General features: G+C 35.2%; 1 protein-coding gene across 1 annotated transcript in view; it reads left to right on the top strand.

Moving 5' to 3' along the window:
• The window catches only part of LOC126816216 (uncharacterized), an 86,261-nt gene that overhangs the window by 15,187 nt on the left and 51,316 nt on the right, over nt 1-19,758 (top strand). The window contains exon 2 of the mRNA XM_050542515.1: nt 16,312-16,460. Within this exon, the coding sequence (XP_050398472.1) occupies nt 16,312-16,460 (149 nt within the window). The remainder of the gene's footprint in view (nt 1-16,311; nt 16,461-19,758) is intronic.

The following is a 19,758-nucleotide window of genomic DNA, read 5'->3' as shown; positions in this document are numbered from 1 at the left end:
ATTCGTTCCGTATTATATTTCGATTGTTGACTCCACTTTATCTTAGTCTAAAGATTTTATTTGAAGGGCCTGTTCTGAAATGTGTAAGTTGTGATTGGTCGACTTCAGATCAGCCTGCCAATCGAAACTCATAATAAAGAAGATTCTTCAAATTCCAGATACAGTTACTAGATGATATTAACTTGTATTTTTATACGCCCATATTGAAATATATTCTCGTTCGTCCGCCTGTCCGCCCGTTCAAATTCCAGATACAGTTACTAGATTATATTATATTTTTATACGCCCATATTGAAATATATTCTCGTTCGTCCGCCTGTCCGCTCGTTCGTCCATCCTCGTGGGTTTTCTCCGAATCCTCCGGTTTCCTCCCACTGCTAAAGACCCCTACGCGCAAGCGAATTATGTAAATAAAATTAAACCATATGTTAGTCCCGAAATGACCTAGTTTGTGTCGAGTGGACGTTAAACCCCATTTCTCTCTCTCTCTCTCTCTCTCTCTCTCTCTCTCTCTCTCTCTCTCTCTCTCCGCTCGTTCGTTTAAAGTCATGAGATGAAGAGGCATGTTGATTTTCAATGATTTCCGGTAATTACTGCCAGAGTTATAGACCTTGATCACTTTGAAAAATCTTGTAGATGCTTTAGAGACCATAGTTATCATCTGATTGACTTTATATTTACACACCGTGTTTACGCCTATATATAACTGTTATAACTTTAAGGTCTTGAGACGAACAAGTATATTGATTTTCAATGATTTTTGATAACTTGAACAGTCAAATCCATGATATTAAATGTTTTGTATACTAATGATTTTCTGATAATTACTAAATGAGTTGTTACTTTTAATCAGATTTAAGTGTATTATAAATGTTTCATTATTCACAAAAGTAAAAATACGCGACAACTCTTGTTGACTGCCCGGACGATCTAGCTGCTGAGGACCTATGTTTCGTTGCCTGACAACCTATCTTATCATTGAGAAAAACGTAGATTTGATCGTGCTTTTTTTAATTTTTTTTAGGATCTTAAATCTTTAAGCAGTTTGGTGTGCAAGCTTCATTTATGTTTATTTATTCAATTTAAACAAAATTGAATTGAAACTCTTGAGAAAACCAACACGTGAATTCAACCATTAACACGTGGGATTAACAACTTTGTAATACTTGAGTAACAATTTTATACAAATTTATAACATAACTTTTCACTTTGCGTCGAATTCCTTTAACGCGTAAAAAGCGACTAGTGGTCTACATACATACGTAGAAGCTGTCTTATATCCTGAATGAATAGCATATCATATGGTAGGCTCCTGTGGAGTGTTTTTAGCAATAGAAGCTCTGACTAGGAAGATGGTATATGAAAAAGTCTGTTGTTTATTTAGATTGATTGGTTGATAAAATGATGAAGCTTTTAGCCATGATGGATTTACTTTTAACAAATTATGATTAGACGACGTTGATTTAATTAAATTTTCTGTCATAGAACTTTCTTTTTTTACCCAGTTCGTGTTTTCCACCCTTATTTTTTGTTGTTAAATCTATAATAAGTAAATTTTTAATATAAACATCCTTGCCAGATTATGACAGTTTCTTAATTCATAAAATAAATAGTCTTAAGAGTTATATATTTATGTTATCTTTAGTTACTATATTACATAAACCATGCATAATTAATAGTTTAAAGTGATAGTTTATTTATTTGTATTAGACACTATTGTACAGAAACCACGATAAACCTGGCTAGAGGCAGCCCAACAATTTTCAACAAGGGTTTCCATAAATTTTAAGAGCTAAAAGAAAAATTTTTGTTATTTTTTTGTTATCAAGACCGGGCATGATGAGCCGGGGACCAAGGTGAACCAATTTCATCACTTCCGGTTTTAATAAAAGTTAATAGCTCGTGTTACAGGGGTGATTATTTCTAAAAATATATTCAAAATTTATGGAAACCTTGTTGAAAATCGCTTGTCTTCCCCTTTAACCTAGTTTTATAAGCACACATAGAAATATGGTCCTTCGGTCCGTCGTCCACAATTTATTGTGCATACCTTACAGACTAAATATATTATCCAATCGTTTTGAAAATATTATATGGGTTATGGCCCTTGTTCCACTTTGTAGACCCCTGTGAACGCTCTAACGACACAAGTTATCATCCGATCTGTATAAAATGTATATGCATTATTTAGATTCGTACTGTGGACAAATTATTTGTTGCCTGGCAACCTGTCTTTACGTATTGGTGATATAATGTTTAAATAAACAAATACCAATTAACGTAAAATCGTTTATTTATAATTTAATTATACCTTTAACCAATATTAAATTATATGCGCAACAGTTAATTTCTGTTATCTGAACTTCCAAAATAAAACAGAAATGGTAAAAGGTATTGTCGAAAGAGTACCGGGTCTTATGCAGGACATTATGTTTGTGGTATATTAATAATGTGTAGTAGGCGTTATCCGTCAACGTCTGAAATATAGTTCCTCTCTATCCATCTATGGGTAACAATTGGATTGAGAAGAACAAGTATCAGATAAATTAATTGTGATCTCTAAAAATACCTACAAGAATTTTGGACGATGAATAATATCAGAAACAAATAGTGTTAATGAGGCTATAAATTATACAACTACTTTTTCATTACAATTTACCGGATGTACATTTACATACATCAACACAAGTTTAAATAAAGATTGGTTTTTGTAATTTAGGTTTTCATTTTTGTTTTCAAATCATAACATGGGATACAATTATACATATTATGTGAAATGTGCATATTTTTACTTTCACCTGTTGACAGGCCTTTAGACATTAGGAAGTATATTTTAATGGGCGGTTACACCCAAACAACTATAGTAGTGTCATAAATAAAGTCTAATGAGGTTAATATTCAAATGTTATTGTCTTGGTTGGTGGTGGGGGCTTGTTGAAGTCCAATATTTTACACTTTGCTTATCCCGCCCTTTTCGTTTTAGAACTACAAGACATGAAGAGCCTCTCTCGGGAAGTCAATGTTATAAGCGAATATCACTCCTGTTGATGCCAAGATCAACATTAATAGAATTTACCAGATGATGCAGAACTGTAATGGAACCAATATTGTATCAACAATTTCGCGCGATAAAATAACATGGCGTCTAAATAATGATTCTTGTAGCAATGGCGGTGATATTCTGTTGTATAAAGCCGGCCAATTCTTATTAAAGCAAACGTCTTCATTTACATCAGCATGTTAAGGCACGTGCGTTTAGACTTTCTTATATATCTTATTAGGCGTAACTTTCATTTTCTACACGTTTTAAGAAACTATTTACATGTGGAACTTGTTAAAATACATGATACCAACTATGGGATACACATGTTCTTTAGAAGGGTGACACGGCATTTTAAAGACATTAAGTTGGTGGGTTTACTGAGTCTAAAGAACTATTTAGACTAGTTTTATATCAAGAACCGAATTTCAACAATTCAAAATGTTGATGCTGAGCAAAAATTGTAGAATTATTAAAATGCTTAGGATCTTTTGTATACTAATCATGTATGTTATTGTAACTATATCTTTGTATACCTATAACCAGGAGGTCCCGGGTGCAGAACTGAGGGCCTGACAAGGAACAATGGTTAGACGTTCGTATAGGACGAAAAACCGAAGTCCAGTGTACACATTAGCGTGCACACAAAAGAACCCTTGACAGCTGGAATTCAAAATAAACATTGGTTGGTCGTAGTGTCGCTGTCTGGACAAAATTTTCCTCATAGAACACTGTATGGCGCATGTCCGTCTTAATTAGACCAATCGGTACAAAAAAGTAGGACGTTAAATATCCCATTTCATTTCATGTTTGATTATCCATGCACATAAGCGTGTAAGATTTTGTATGCAATGAAGTTCCTTCTGTAGTATATAATATGGTTAGACGGTTTAACGTCCATTCACAATCGGAAAGGCGACTCAGTGGTGTTAACCCATTGATTCGGGGTTGCTTATCGTTTACAAAGGCGAGCGGAATTCTTCTTGAAATACCAGCTTGTCATCATAATCAATGTCCAGCAACTGTTATTGTGTTATCTGTAATAATTTGCGGGTTCTATCTAGGATAATAAATTTATACCCACTGGTTTCTATTAATCAAGTTTGTTTATCATTTACTGTCCAATACCTTTTAAGATAGCACTTCACATGGGCAAAGATGTGGTTATAATTATTATGTGTTATATGTTGAAAATATTGTAACTGGAAGGGGTAGTCCAACGCCACTTAGCCTATGTTACTCCTGGTCCGAGCTACCTCTATATCCTACACCAAGAGAGACAAACGAACAGACAAACAAGTACAGACAAACGACAGTCACAAATATTAGTATAGATGCAATAAGTTGATCGCGGGTATGTAACAGACCTATACAATGGCGGATTCCCATTTCAGTATGAATCTTGTTTGATTTCCCAGTTAATTACCCGTGCTTTAAGGTGAGACTCACGGAACGAACAACAATAGATGAAAACGTTAATCGCAATTCCTTAATTCGTTCCTGTATAGCATATTCCTTTCTCAGACAATTTCATAAACTGAGCAGAAAATGGGGTGTTTAATATTGACTGAACAAATAGCTGAGCGTTTACCCAGCAGTATGCTATACTGTCGTATGCGGCTGTCGCGACATGCGAAATGGCGAAGGCGAGGTCTACCAACATGCTTGATTTTAAACCTACACTTAACCTGTTGTAACCTTAGCAAATGTCTGATGAAATGTTTGAATGTTTTATTAAAGTCAACTATTCACGTCTTTGATGAACCTAGACTTGCTTAGAACCAAATGATTACAGCCGCTTTATGTTGTATTTATCGCCAACATAAACAAGACCAGATGTACAGGGCTGTGTTTAGTCCTGCCGTACATGTAAAATAATGATAATATCATAGGGCTAAAACCAAAAGCAGATTGGTGCAAGAATAACTCTTGAAAAATAGATTTATAAAATAGAATCTCCTTCTGCTTCTAGGTTTAACGGTGAAATCCAGAAATGTATCGCACAACGAACGAATGGGTTGCTCGTTTGTAGAGGTGTTCTGTTCTTGTGTCACTGGTTCTGTAAATGAAATGGAATTAAATGGGCTAATGAAGACGGGCATATGCTAAACAATGTGCTATGAGGGAAATTTTGCCCGGGCAGCGGCACAATGGCCTACCCTTATATCGAATACCAACACTCCAATGTATACACGGGTCCTCGGTTTTTCGTCCCATCCGAACGATTAGCCAGCTGTCCTTGTCAAGCCCTCCGCCCTGCACCACTGACAAGGGGAAACCAGGTCGGAAATTCCCGATGAACTTTCTCGGCCAATGCAGGGACCGAACACGCGACCTCCGGGCTCGCGAGCTAGCGTGTTACCCACTTAGCCATCGTGGCTCCCACCAGTTTTGTAAGTTTCTTATCAAATGTTGTCATATTTTGTGTAGTGAGATGGTGTCAATGCTAGAGAATTTTCTATACGACTTCTTAATTTTCTCAACAGAAGTACAGTCATGAAAATTGTATGGAAGCGCCAAAATCTTCAAGGCTGTGAAAACTCCTCGATTCACCCTTAACGCATGACACATCTCGAAAAGCAAACTAGGAAATCAACAAAGTTGACAGTTTAGCAGCTACCCCCGACCCCCTTGTCAACGTTCAAAGGGCTGTGTTGCAAGAGGTGAAAATACATTAGTATATCATTAAATGTATCAGTCAATTCGACCTGATTGAAATACATTTAAACGTAGTGCAAAGGACTCATTCATCCAGCTGTTCTTGGAATAACATTGTCGTATTGAAACTGTTTTCGTTATCGTACCAGAAAGTAAATATGTTACATGACTACCTATAATCACAATCACTCGAAACACCTGAATACATAATGACTATATTGCATGATGATTACTATTCTTGTAAACCAGTTTACGATGTGGTTTGAAATAAAACTTGTACAAGTATCTTACTTTGACCTTCGCAGCTTTACCACCATTGCTGCGAAAACAAATTAAGCGAAATTTGAACTACAGACAACGAAACGAAATAGGATCTGTCCATTAATCGGAATGGACGGACCACTGTAACATTCAACTTAAGGAATCAAGGGGCTAGAATTTGGGACGGGGGTTTCATGCAAACTCATCTATGTCAGGATCAATTACACCCCCATCCCACGTTAGTTCAATCATTTGAAAAGAAAAAACTCAAGACCTTACCCATTACAGTAAAATTGTTTTGATCATCATAATGATGATAAAAACGTACACAAGTCAACGATCTCGAATTAGGTTTGTATGTTGAAACTTTTTCTTCAACGCTCGACTAATATTAAATGAACCATGTTGGTGATGATTCCAGTAGTGACCAACTTCAGTATAATCAAATAGTTATTGTTATTAAATAATTATCAATGTCGTCAAGTACATGTATACATAATTAATTCTGACTTGCTGCCACATATACAAGACTTCTCCTTGTCTAAATACCAATAAACAAATACTGGACTCTGTTATGATTTGGGCGACTTGCCTTATGGTAGCCATTTTAACCATGGCATGGCGTATATCAATGATGATTAACAAACGGACTTCTACATGTGTGTGTTTATATACAATAAGGTTAAACACATCCAAATTTGACCGACTTTAACCCATACACAAAATATGGTCGTGGTTGGTGTCACGCTAATTATAACATGCAGAGACAATGAAAACGGAGCTTTCTGTAACGTCAACTGAAGAAGATATGTCAGAGGCACGGTTGCTACTGACCTCCTATTTAACAGTTCTTAATCTTATTCCATATTATTGTAAACATATTTAATTTGGGGGCATCTGGTTAATTTGGAGCAGATTGCCTTGGAATGGAATGAGATTGGGTGGAAATTTAATACTAAACACGGTGGAAAGTCTAAACGAACTTAAAGACTAGAGAAGCCTAGTCGAAACGTCGGTCAGTAATGAACAGTAATTGTGTTCAACAGATTGTATATTTCCAGTCTGTAGTTAGAAAATCATCCGCTTTTGCTATCGCAACCGAAAACGTGCAGCGAATCGCAGTGGATGAACACCTGTGGTTATGATTTCATGTCGTACGTCGTATAGCAGTGAATCACAGCGTTTGGGGCTAGTTTTAGATGTTCAATAAATCGTAAAAGAAGTGTTTTATCGCTATTTGTTTCACAAGACACCAGGACTAACCTACACCCAAGGCTAGGGGCATTTTATTATTGTATTAATAGATCTGTAAGATCTTCGCCAAAATATACAGATATAAAAGAGGTTTAATTTTTCTACCATATTAGTTATCACCTGTAATTAATAATATGTTTCATTATACTAACATGCAATTACAGCGAGATACCAGATTATATAAAATATCTGCAAGTTGATTATGACAACACCTGTTTCAATTATGGTATGGTGCAAACTGAACTGATTTTCAATCACATTTTTATTTATTATACCGATTATAACATGCAGAAGTATCCATATCAAAAGGATCCATATCAAGTTTTCTCTTCGGATTCGGCTTTTTCTTTCAATTTTGTTTTTGGACAATGTTCCCAATGGATGTTGGAGATACCGTATGAGCCTCTCGAGCCCTGCCTCCTTTTAAAAACGGTAAACAGTCAACGAATTTTAACTTCCTACGGATCTTTTCCGTACAGTCACGACATTTAGTGAATTCTTCTCATTAGTAACATTTAATTTGGAGAGTATTGCAGTTGTTATTGTTACCGTAGTTACCACTTATCTCATAATCCTTCAGTTAAAGCGTCTTTTCTCAAAGCTTTCGCATTATATAATTATAAAATCTCATCCTTTCTAATAAAAATATAATGTTAAATTCATCCTGCAGTTATACAAATTATAATTATTTACATTGAAACAAAAATCTTCTTTACGCTATCATCCACTTTTCAACAGCGTGCAAATTGTTTATTAGTTCTGTTACTCAACCACACATGAGATGGGACAAGCACTGAACTAAATAGACTCGTCTTAATGTCGGCGATACTTACTACATATAAGTAAATAATGCAATAACGAAAGGTGCGATGATTGAAGTAAAATACTCATTTACCTTTAGAATACTTTGTTTACTCTCACTTTCAACACATCTGATTCTTTCTACCGACATAATCGTTTATGTTGTTGTATAATTGGTAAAGGCTTAAACCTGCCTTAATTGTATACTGACAATATTGTAAGCTCGCACAAAGAAGTTTTTAGCCTTTCTATGTGTTTTTTTTTTATTCATTTCGAATATATAAAAGGTTATTTTTCAAGTGAATCATTAATCAGATCACTACAAGGATTCGTTTTATCGTATTTTTTAGATGTCGATCAATCACCGAAGCGTACACAGTCACCCCCGTAAAATACAATTTATATCGCCCAACCAGACGATCAACGCATCGAAAATAAACTACCGGCGGCAATTACTAGCCATTTTCTCGTTTGTCTTTCAACGAGTAAGGCTTTTGACGTCTGTCCGTAGTCCATCAGGTGATTCCCGCCTCCTTTGAGACGTCTGATAAGTTGACCCTTCACCCCTTCAACATCTTCATTGGCAGATGTCATACATTATGTCGATTTCATTCATAAATCACAGATTTCAAATTTATTATAATGACGGGCGTCATAGATGAAATGGCTTTCATGCACACCTATAACGTACTTTGCGAATATTTCAGTGTCAAAGAATGTTAATTAAATGATCTTAAGCACTATGGAAAGCGTATGGATTTCATTCTCATTATGAAATTGCCCTGTGATGTTATTATTCATCAATCAGTAATGAATTACCCAGATCCTAACTACAGCATTATCTCTTGTGGTGTCTTGTTTATGATTGATTTAATTACTATGATTTTTATTTCCTTTTATTTAAGGATAATATTGGGTGGTGAATAAAATCGTATGCTCGTGTTTTTATATATTATATATATATATAGTCTGAGATTCTCACATTATACGACAAGGAATGCATTGATGGAACATGAGATAACTTATTATAAGAACGTTTCTGTTAATCTATTGATGGGTGACTATATAATAATTTATTTTTATAGTAAACTTTTAAAAGTGGTGATAGCCGATAAAACTAGTAGTTACAAATAAGTTTTCTAAAGTTATTAACATCATATTATTTATCCTATAAATGATTCCAAAGGCTTAAAACAGTTTACAACGTGTCTACAGGGCACATTTTATTGATTAACAGAACATTTTGAGGCCGTTTTCTTATTATGGTCCTATGGCGGGTCGCTTTGAATTGGGTTTATCTTCTGACAACGACGTAATTCCACACAGAAGAGTATTTCTAGACCTAATATACTCTAGTTTCTTTTCATGTTTCCAATTTAAAAGAACCGGTTTTGGAACATTTCCGTTCTTTGGTCCTAACTCTTCGGTTGCAAAAATCGAGCAGCGTGTAAAACGGCCATAAAACTCTACAGCATTAAACAATAAACAAGTACATAATCCCTTTAAGTAGATATAAATGTTCTTACATCCGTTAATATATTACTTACACGTGTCAGAAATTAATTGATACAGTAGTGATGTTACACAGGAATGTCAGTAACCTTCTCACCATAGGTAAGACAAGCGAACTACTGAAGGATTCCGTTAAGGGTTGGTGCGAGCGATATATCCCTGTGGGATTGTATCCACGCATCCTGTACATCCCTAGAGTACAGTATCTATGATATGAATATCTTATTATCATCGATTCGTGAACTTTTCTGACTTTTAACTCGAGCAAGACTTCCTCCTTCAAAAGCACTGCCAGCCGATAAAAGAAAACATGTTTTATGAAGTAATAATGGCTTCTACGTATGTACACTAAATATCTATGTGTATATAGGTACTGGAAAGTACATCAATTTGTATTTACGTAATGTTAACAGCGCCGACAGGTCACCATTTTGAAGGCGCCGATCTGTATCTCCAATGTACACCCTCACGTCTCGTTATGATAGGCTTAATAGGGTTAACAGTAGGGGAGCATTTAGTTTTTCAACATCAGTTGTTAAGATTTCTTTGACGTTCTGAAAATCTGTTGAAAGAAAGATATAGATACAGAATGGGCTGGGCGGAACCACAAATTCCAGTTGTTTTGGTGACTGTGATGTTGCGATTAATAAGCTTGATTTATGAATCTAAGAAACTTTTTGAAATCGAAGCTTAAATTTTTACGTTTCATATTTACAAAATAAATAGTGGTTGTAAATAAAGATTTCCCAAATATAGAACAGCACAAGTAATGTTGAATTTGATTTGAAGAGTTTGTATGACGTCAAATTGGTGGCGACGAGCTAAAAATGTTTAAAATATTAACACTGAAAATAAGAAATGAAATATTATATAGCATTGTCTTCCATGAGGAGAAATAGCAATACGGCCATTAATCAGTTTCGAGTGTAACTTCCATCTAGATACATTTTGATATTAGATAAATCCAGGTTTTAGCACAATGAGCTTGATTTATTGAAAATTTCAATATTAATAAATTAATGAGAATTCTGCATGTCTCGGAGATTTCACATTAATCAAGATATTTTCCATATTTTGTTAAAGATAATGTATTGTACTAAGGTTAATGGTTTAACTTGGAGACAATATGTCTGTATAGATTTTAAATTCACATTTTGTTCGAACTCAGATATGGCTGCTTTGTGATTGATTGGGTTCCAGTGGGCATCTTGTCTTTCGTGGAAAAAAGTATGATGAACATCGGATTCAGAAAAAACATTGAATCCCCGGTTGTACGTGACAAAGAGTAGGGGCGCCTGTCCAACCTCGTGGGTTTTCTCCGGGTCCTCCGGTTTCCTCCCACTGCTAAAGACCCCTACGCGCAAGCTAATTATTGAAATAAAATTAAACCATATGTTAGTCCCGAAATGACCTAGTTTGTGCTCCATTTCTCTCTCTCTCAGTAAAAACATTGATTGGTATACTGTGTGATAAAGCTATAGAAGCTGTAGTTAAAAATGATAATGTTAGATGATATTCGTCGGAGAGAGAGAGAGAGAGAGAGAGAGAGAGAGATTATATTAACACGTGGTTTATCATCACTTCAATAATTCGCTTGTTAGCAGTAGTAGAAAACCGGAAAATCTGGGTTTCAGACGGAAATGGCTGAGCAGAATGTGTCATTTAATCAGAAAATATTGCTAATCTATTCCACTGAATAATATTTCTTTTAAACCAAATAATAGTAAACTTGGGTAAAAACAATTTAATACCAACCAAATAAAATTGTAAACTGGTAACCTTGGAGAATCTAAAATGAAAGTGTTTGGGTGCTTTTTATCTGCCGATGTTAAACATAATATATCTAAATTAAACACATATATTTTTAGGTATTGTATTATATTCTGGACCGCTAGGCCCCACCCAATCAAATATCCTTTCTGTATACATACCATAGTAAAATCCTGGATCAAATCCTCTTGTAGTCGAGATTCAGGTTCACCGGTAGGTCTATAAAGTTCTGTATTCGGCAGCCTGATCTTGGTCCACCATTTATATTACCATTACTAGAAAAAAAACAGTTTCCGCAAAGTTCATCAGTACCAAAAACGGACATTCCTCTTATAAGACGAATATCTCTAAGTAGCTAATCCAGAATTAATATATTCGTGTAATTAAAAGAAGTATAGGCCAGTACAAACTATAACAACAACAAAAATATATTCTTAAAAGCATATGGTTGTATATTTGTAGTTTATAGAACAAACATATCATAAGGATATTTATTTATTTTCATATGTCTGCTAGTTTTTAATGAATATACCTGCTTAACAAAACCGAGAAAAATAACACATATGGTGATGAATAAATAAAACTACACTAGGTGAATATGGAAATTATTTGTATATTTATGTAATTATTGATGTAGGTTATTCTCGTGTTATTTCACTGGGTTACTGAGTAAACTGATAACAATTCCTGTCGAGGTGTAAAAATAACTTTTATTCGTGGAAGGTGTAGGGCCAAGAGATTATATCGCAGATAGTGTATAATAATAAATGTCGATTACAAATGCCACACCTTTGGTTGAGATTTTTTCTGGGGTTCTTATCACAAAGATAAAACAGTAATTCCACAAATATTGGGATGGCTTTAAAACAAATGGATGAAAAAGTTCATAAGATATGTATTATATAACTTTATACGTGGCATACTTAGATCAGATAGACAACATGGTATATTAGTTTGTGATTATATTGTTCGGTTATATATGCAGGTTGTTAATATGCAGGTGATTGCATGCATGTGGTATGAGTTGGTATTATATGATATTGGTTGTTGGTTTACAGTTGGTTCTTAAAAATACATTATGCAAGAGCGAAATCTGCCTATTGTAGGTCTTTCTTAATACCTGAAATGTTATCTAAATTATTAATTATACATTAATTAACTGATCCAGGCCATAATCAACTCTCGATGGCGTCAGATTTCTCCGGTATTAAATAAATTAGAAAGGTTCAGCCATATTTTGATTTAATTTAAAAAATGGAGGAGCGAGATCTAGCTTCGAACAACCAGTACGGTGATTGAAATTATTGCACACGTCTTGTCAAACCTTCAAAGGCTAATATCTTTCCGGGGCAATAGAGTAATTTGAATGAAATTTTCAAATTATTCATTTTACATTATCTTTTTTCGAACTATTATAGCAAGAATGACTAGCTCTTTATCTAAATCTTACATAATGTATCTTTAATGCTGATAATAGTATGTTGTTTGTTCTTAGAAGTGGGCCAGTGGACTGATCTCAATTCTGGTAGGAAGTTGTTTCAATTTTGGGGATTGTTGAATGCTATGCCATGGTTGTTGATTTGTTTTATACTTGAATTGTTGCATACTGTGGTGTTTTTACTGATGTTAGGCGTATTTTAGGTGCCACTTGCACTTGGGTATAGGTCACCCCCGCCCGTATAATACACAAATACCGGCAGAAAAACACACAAAAAACCCTTTTTGAAATTAATTTAGAGCCCCATAGCCCGTTCAGACGCGTAAGATAAACCGATATTTAAACTCCTGCGATCGTTAAACCAGTTTAACTTTCTGAACTCAAAAGGTGGGACAAATAAATCAGCGTGAGCGCAACACAAAATATTGTCTTACTCCCCCCCCCCCCACACACAAACACACATACATACGCTCCCGGGAATCTTAAAATCTTAAACTAGTTTAACAAAGAAACAAAAACCAAACTTGTCTATAAAATACTATATCAGTCTGAGATCTTTTGCTATGTCTTTAGATACTATATCAGTCGGAGAACTGGGGCCATAGATTTGAAACTTTATAAAGCTTATCTCAGTAAATGTATCATCTGACCGTTTAGAAAGTTGTTTGTTGATGTAGACGGGTGAAAACTACCATTTACTTATTTACTTGTAATATATCGCCGTCATGGAGAAGTTTGTTATTCTGATTTTATCTTTTAGTAACATTTGATGGGTCATTTACTAAAGGGTCAAAACAGTGGATAAAGAAAACCAAGCTTCAAAATATCCCTTTCTTTATCTTTATCAACACACCGGCAAACAATTTAAATTCCGAAAGGGGCAAAAAACTTGCCAAAAGGCGATTTCAGCCATCATTAATTTGTTAAAATCACCTTTAGCATCTTCTGGTTGGCTCATTATAAAGATTATTTATTCTCGCCTCGTACGCTCGAGTGGTCTGTTTATGAACCGTAACAATTGTTAATACATATGGTTCCTGTAGAATTGAGCCGAGCCAATTCCACATAACGATAAGCAATAGATAAAACAAACAAACTAAACGTAAAGGAGGCTACGGGGCTTGGCATTATTGGAATTATACCCCATCTCTTCCCTTATATCATTGCCAAACGCTTATAAGAATCCTTATAAGATGAGGTCAGAAGTAGGCATAAAACATCATCCTCCGGGTTAAGTGCTGGGCACTATATTATACTGTTTACGGCGTATTTATTTTAAGATAATTAGCCCAAATTGCTGAATTACTGTATAATTTTAACTGGAAACGGGTTCAGATGCTCACCTCACAAATTATCAAAAAAGGCACCATTATTAAATTGGAAAGAGTATAAACGGTGCTGATTGCTCAAGTATGGGGCAAGGAGGGGTTATTGGCCTCGGGTTTCACAGTAGAACCTATCGTTACGCATGAGCACGTCTGATCATTTTGCCAGGATGACCATATTGTACATGGTCATGCTCAGCTAGAGCTGGCGTTTTTAAGTCGATCCATTTAGACAGCCCAGATAAGCCAGCGTTTAAGAAAATTCTTACCATCTAGGGTTTTAAGCTGCACAGTTAAAAATAATAAGGTTGTTTACACCAATTTGGGTGGAAACTATAGTTGCCACCTAAATAGAGGTAACTCCTAGCCTTTAGTGGTGTAAACTCATAACACCCAACTAATGTAGAACATTATATTACACCAATTCAGGTGGAAACTAGTTGCCACTTCCAGCAGTGTGACCTGTCTGATGCACCCATACAGTGTAATGTTACACCCGTGGGTGTAGATTAAGCATTACCCCTCAAGGATGCTTTGTAAATTACACTTTTATTTTAATTATTACACCAACGCGGGTGTAATTTGTTTTGTTGGATATTTATTTCTAGCCAACAACTTCTAAGTTCAGAAAACTTGAAATTGGCTATCGATCTCTATGATTATTAGTATAGGGCGTTTATACAAGCTAAAATAATCTATACTTTACTCGTTATGAGTAAACACTCTAAAATGAGTTATAGTTGTGTTATTAGTGCAATTAACGCCATATTTTACCCAAAGAAAATCAAATTGGAGTACACAAATAATTTTGTAACACAAGATACGGTGTAAAATTGATACCTTATTCGGAGGAATGTTTCCCTAAAATAATTACACATGTTTGTGTTAATGCCAGGTAACCCATCCCCAACACCCTTTAGTGGCTACAATTACGCATATCCTGGTGTTCAGTACTCATTAATACCGATTACATTTTTGCAACCCAATAAACGCTGTAAAATTAAGGTTTTTCTATGTTTTATTCCCCAATAATAGTTACACCCTTTGGTGTAAATGCAGTATAACACTGGTAGTGGTGTAGCTTATCAAATAAAACCCACAATTACACCTATTCAGGTGTTCAGTGGTCATGAATATCGGTTACACTTGATAGGTGTAGTTCTTTTAGTTGGTTACCCTTGGAAAGGTATTACATTTATAAAACGCTAGCTGTGGTGTAAAGTTTACACTTAATTAGCACTGCTTATAGTTTTTAATTACGTGTACACTCATTTTTAACAGTGTGGCTTATTTGCTCCACCCTTGCGTTCAGAAAATAAAATAAGTTAAGCTGGTTTAACGATCGTCGACATTTTGAAACAAGTTTAACTTAAGCGTCTGAGCGACCTGCACTGTGAATGGAAATGCTCAGACACGGCTTTTTACGCTTATCGTATTACTAGCCAGCTATTTGGTGTCCTGTTTCAGAAGGAACGCTAGTCAATCCGGGTTGTATTCAGTTTTCAATGGAAAAGACATCGCTATGTTTATGGTACGGATGTTTTTCTTGTCTTGAACTCTAAAGAAAGTAGCAACATAATAATGTTTTTTCAAGTACAGTAGATCGATTAACACCAAACAAAACATTCTAAATGTTTATTTTCATCCTAATGGGTGTGCAATAGAAAAGAAATTAGTGAGTACAACACTAATAGTCTTTCCGGGTGCACAGAAATATGCTGAGTCAATTATAAACTGAACATAAAGGAAATAATACTGCAACAGCATTCATTGAATATATTCTAGAACCTTAATGAAACGAGTATTAGAAGCAATACCGTTTCATTACAAATATATTATGTTCACGCTCCTTCTGAAGTCCTCGAGACATATTTTATTGGACTTCAGAAATCCTGCAAGTAAAGTAATAAAAAAAGTTTACTGTTTAGATTAAACAAATCACAAACTACTTTAACGTGTACACTATAATAATATGAAGTCATTCCCTAAGATTGACAAGTTTGAAAGACTTGGAAACTGATTTAATTGCTGGGGGTGTTGTCAGGTTTGGGACTCTTTGTTTTAAAGAGAAAGAAAATACCTAAAGTTGGTCCCAAAGACAAAAATAGAAATAATGTTTTAATTAAATCTCACAAGTTTATTATTGTTTTTACATTAATGTTACAACATGAAGTAATGCCATGCTTGTAATAAAATAAACAGTACAATAATCTGACATGTGCTTAAGTAATAATAAAATGTCTTTTTTACAGAACAGGAATCACAGACATTAAAACGACTGCAGAATGAAGTATATAAATTAAGATTCCAAGAACATCCAGAATTTGCTACATTTTTCGGTATACACGACTTCGATGATTCCCTGGAGTCGTATACTATGGAGGCTTACAAGCGGAGGAAAGTAAGTCTAATGTAAATTTTTAGTGAACTGAATTAAGTATAGAACGAGCTATTCCATAACATTCGGGTGAAAAGTAGCCCAATACGAAAGGAAAAGCATTTCGATTACTGACAAGTGATCTGTCAATAATACTGATTAACCCACGGTCATTTACCATTTACTACGATTATACTATCGACTGTAGAAGGCAAATCGCCTAATCTGGACTATCGAGTTGAGCAGCATGCGGAAAATTTATGTTAGCAAAAAGGTTAGCAAAATATACAAAATCATCCAAATGGAACAGGCTAGCATGACTATTGGCGGGAAAAGCCACCTTAGCGAGATGGTAACAAACGGACATTTAGATGGATGGAATAACAAAGCAAAGTAAAACGAAGCATTAGATATTGGGGTCCACTCATCCGTGTGACGCCCATTGTATTGGTCTAATGGTCACTGGATCAACGCTTATTGGTCTTGCGAGTGTATTGGCGTTTTAATAATAAAGTATTAGAGTGTTTGTATTATTTGGGGATATTTTGAACATGGAATTCAAACATTCTCCGAAGACGCCCTACAGTTGGAATTGACATTTAAAAAGGCATTGTCGAATTCGATGACCGTGCGATTTTATTGATAATTTTAGTGAATAGAAAGAATACTGATATGTATAATATGTCTTTATCAAATAAATCAGGTTCCAAATTATAACCTCTATAATATGCAGTGTTTGAAAATAGATATTACCTGCATAATCGAAGCTATTATGGGTGCCGTAAGGCGACATACCTAAAGTCTAGCTCACAACCAACCATACGTGCTACGACGGGCAGTCTACGGGGGAAATTCACGCGTCACCTGCGTGTGCTCGGCACCGTAGAATATCGCAGATAGGCCTTAGAGACTGTTGGTCCTGCACATACAAGCCGAGCCGAACACTCGCAAGTGACACGTAAGTCTCTCGCACAGGTTTACTGAAATTTTCCCCGTGGACTGTCCGTAGACGTACCTCGGGGTTGTGAGCTAGCATTTACTCTCGTCGTCTAAGTGTTGATTGGAATAAGGATGAAAAACATACAACTGTTTTGTGACTATATTGTAAATTGAATCGTTCAGTTAAGCTGTAATCTCTGACAATAATTGAAGTCGTAAATATGCTGATTTTCTTTCACTTTAAAAATAAGCACCAATGACAGATTTAATTACCCGTTTTCACTTCAAGATCTTTATTAATTAAACTTCTTCACATAAAAAATGGATATTATTGTTTGTTTTTTTCCCTGTTTGTAAATGATTAATTATATACAGTCACGAAAAGCATCTTTCTTTTGACAAAATACATTTCTTTTTTTTTTACAAACCGATTTCTTATCAGCTTTTCTTTGTTTACTTTGACCTCGTTTATTTCTAATTAATTGCATACGGTACAATAGTTAAGTCACGAAAGACTTAAAGTAGCTAAGTCTCTAACCCAATATTATCCAAAGTCTTCTACATTGAGAACACGAATTATTTGTCAATTTAAATCAACATTGATGTCGTGGTCTTACCGGGAAATGATGGGCTTCTGATATCCAATATTTAAGACAAAAAATAAACATTTTACCTTTGGTACACGAAACGTGTACCATAATTCGTTTCAGCGCTATTTGTAAAAAGGGACTCGAGGAACGAGGCTATACATATTCCACGGCGACAACATATTATTCTTATCTGGAGAGCATGGCAATAAATACTTTCGATGTAGACTGGAATAACCAGACTCTAAAGATTGCCATTCGATTGAGACTTCTAGCGTAATTTGAGAGAGAGAGAGAGAGAGAGAGATGGGGTTTAACGTCCACTCGACACAAACTAGGTCATTTCGGGACTAACATAATAATGGTTTAATTTTATTTCAATAATTCGCTTGCGCATAGGGGTCTTTAGCAGTGGGAGGAAACCGGAGGACCCGGAGAAAACCCACGAGGTTGGACAGGCGCCCCTACTCCTTGTCACGTACAACCGGGGATTCGAAACCACGCCAGTCGACTCAATGACAGACTTTATGATACAGCGCGCGCACGCTAACCATTCAGCCATCCAACCCCCCGCGTAATTTGAACATAGCTGATTTGAAATTAGAGTAAAAACGGAAACGATTTAAAGATGGGTTCCCGCGTACAAAATTTGTGATTTAATGGTATATATAGACTAAAAACATATTCAAACTAATTAATTTGTCATAACTTTGCTTCAATTCCGTCTCAAACATTGTAATTGCGAAGGAATGTCCTGCTATAAAAATTTCGATCAAACCAGGTCATGTTTACGTCACGTCTTGGAAGTCAGAGGTGAATTCATTGCATACATAAGACGATGTTGTCTTTGATCGCTTACTATTTATTACAAATATCGAATCCTAATTAAATTCTCGGATTATCCACCACCCGCGTCTTTTTCCGTCATTTTTATCTCAGAAAGTGTTGTACGTCTAACTCTTCATAAAGTTTATCAGCTTGTACATCAAGCGCTCAATGTTCGCGTGTGACCTTTGACATCACGCGTTCAAAAATTCCTAATCGTCGGGCTGTTGATTAGGGGAACCCTTACATTTTTGTCCTGTATACGCTCCATGAGTGTTTTTCGGGGAATCCAGTATTTTTCTAGTAAGATTGGATATCTCTACTTTCCATATATACCAAAATTACCATACTTTCATTGGAATTAACCACCCGATAAATACTTTTCTGGGAACCTATCTTTAATGTAAATCAGTTTATATACATTCATATTACACTATTATATGCGTTGCGACCCATTTGTGTCATTTTTTAGGTCCCAAATATCAGCGATTTAGCTCCTTTAACATATCAATTTTGTAGACTAAACACCTAAGCTATAAGATTTAAATAAAAAGTAAATAGGTTTAGTATTTATTTTAATATACCCCCCCCCCCTCCTTTATGCTGCTTTGGCGGCTACCCGCGAAAAAGAGGGAAAATGGAAAATGCAAATACTCCTACTCGACACTGCATTATACTATTTATTGGCCTCGTTCCTGAACCCAGTTCAGCTCAAACACTTAACTTTATTTATAGGTTCAGTCAGATATGATTTATTGATTCATTAAAATATTTTAATTTGATTGGTCTCTTCATTTAAATCCTTGTTGGAAATACTCATTAATTCAGTAATAATGGAAGTCTACAGATATAAATTTAAGCCCAAGTCGTAACCAATTTATCAATTTAACTGCAAATCCAGACTATTGATAATGTTCGCAGGCTACTAAAATATTTAAACCGTTTTTATTAAAACAGATATTCATATTTTT

Source organism: Patella vulgata, chromosome 1 (assembly GCF_932274485.2).
Source record: "Patella vulgata chromosome 1, xgPatVulg1.2, whole genome shotgun sequence".
Classification (NCBI taxonomy): Eukaryota; Metazoa; Mollusca; class Gastropoda; family Patellidae; genus Patella; species Patella vulgata.
Note: the sequence above shows the minus strand (reverse complement) of the source record. Positions and strands in the feature narration are given on the sequence as shown.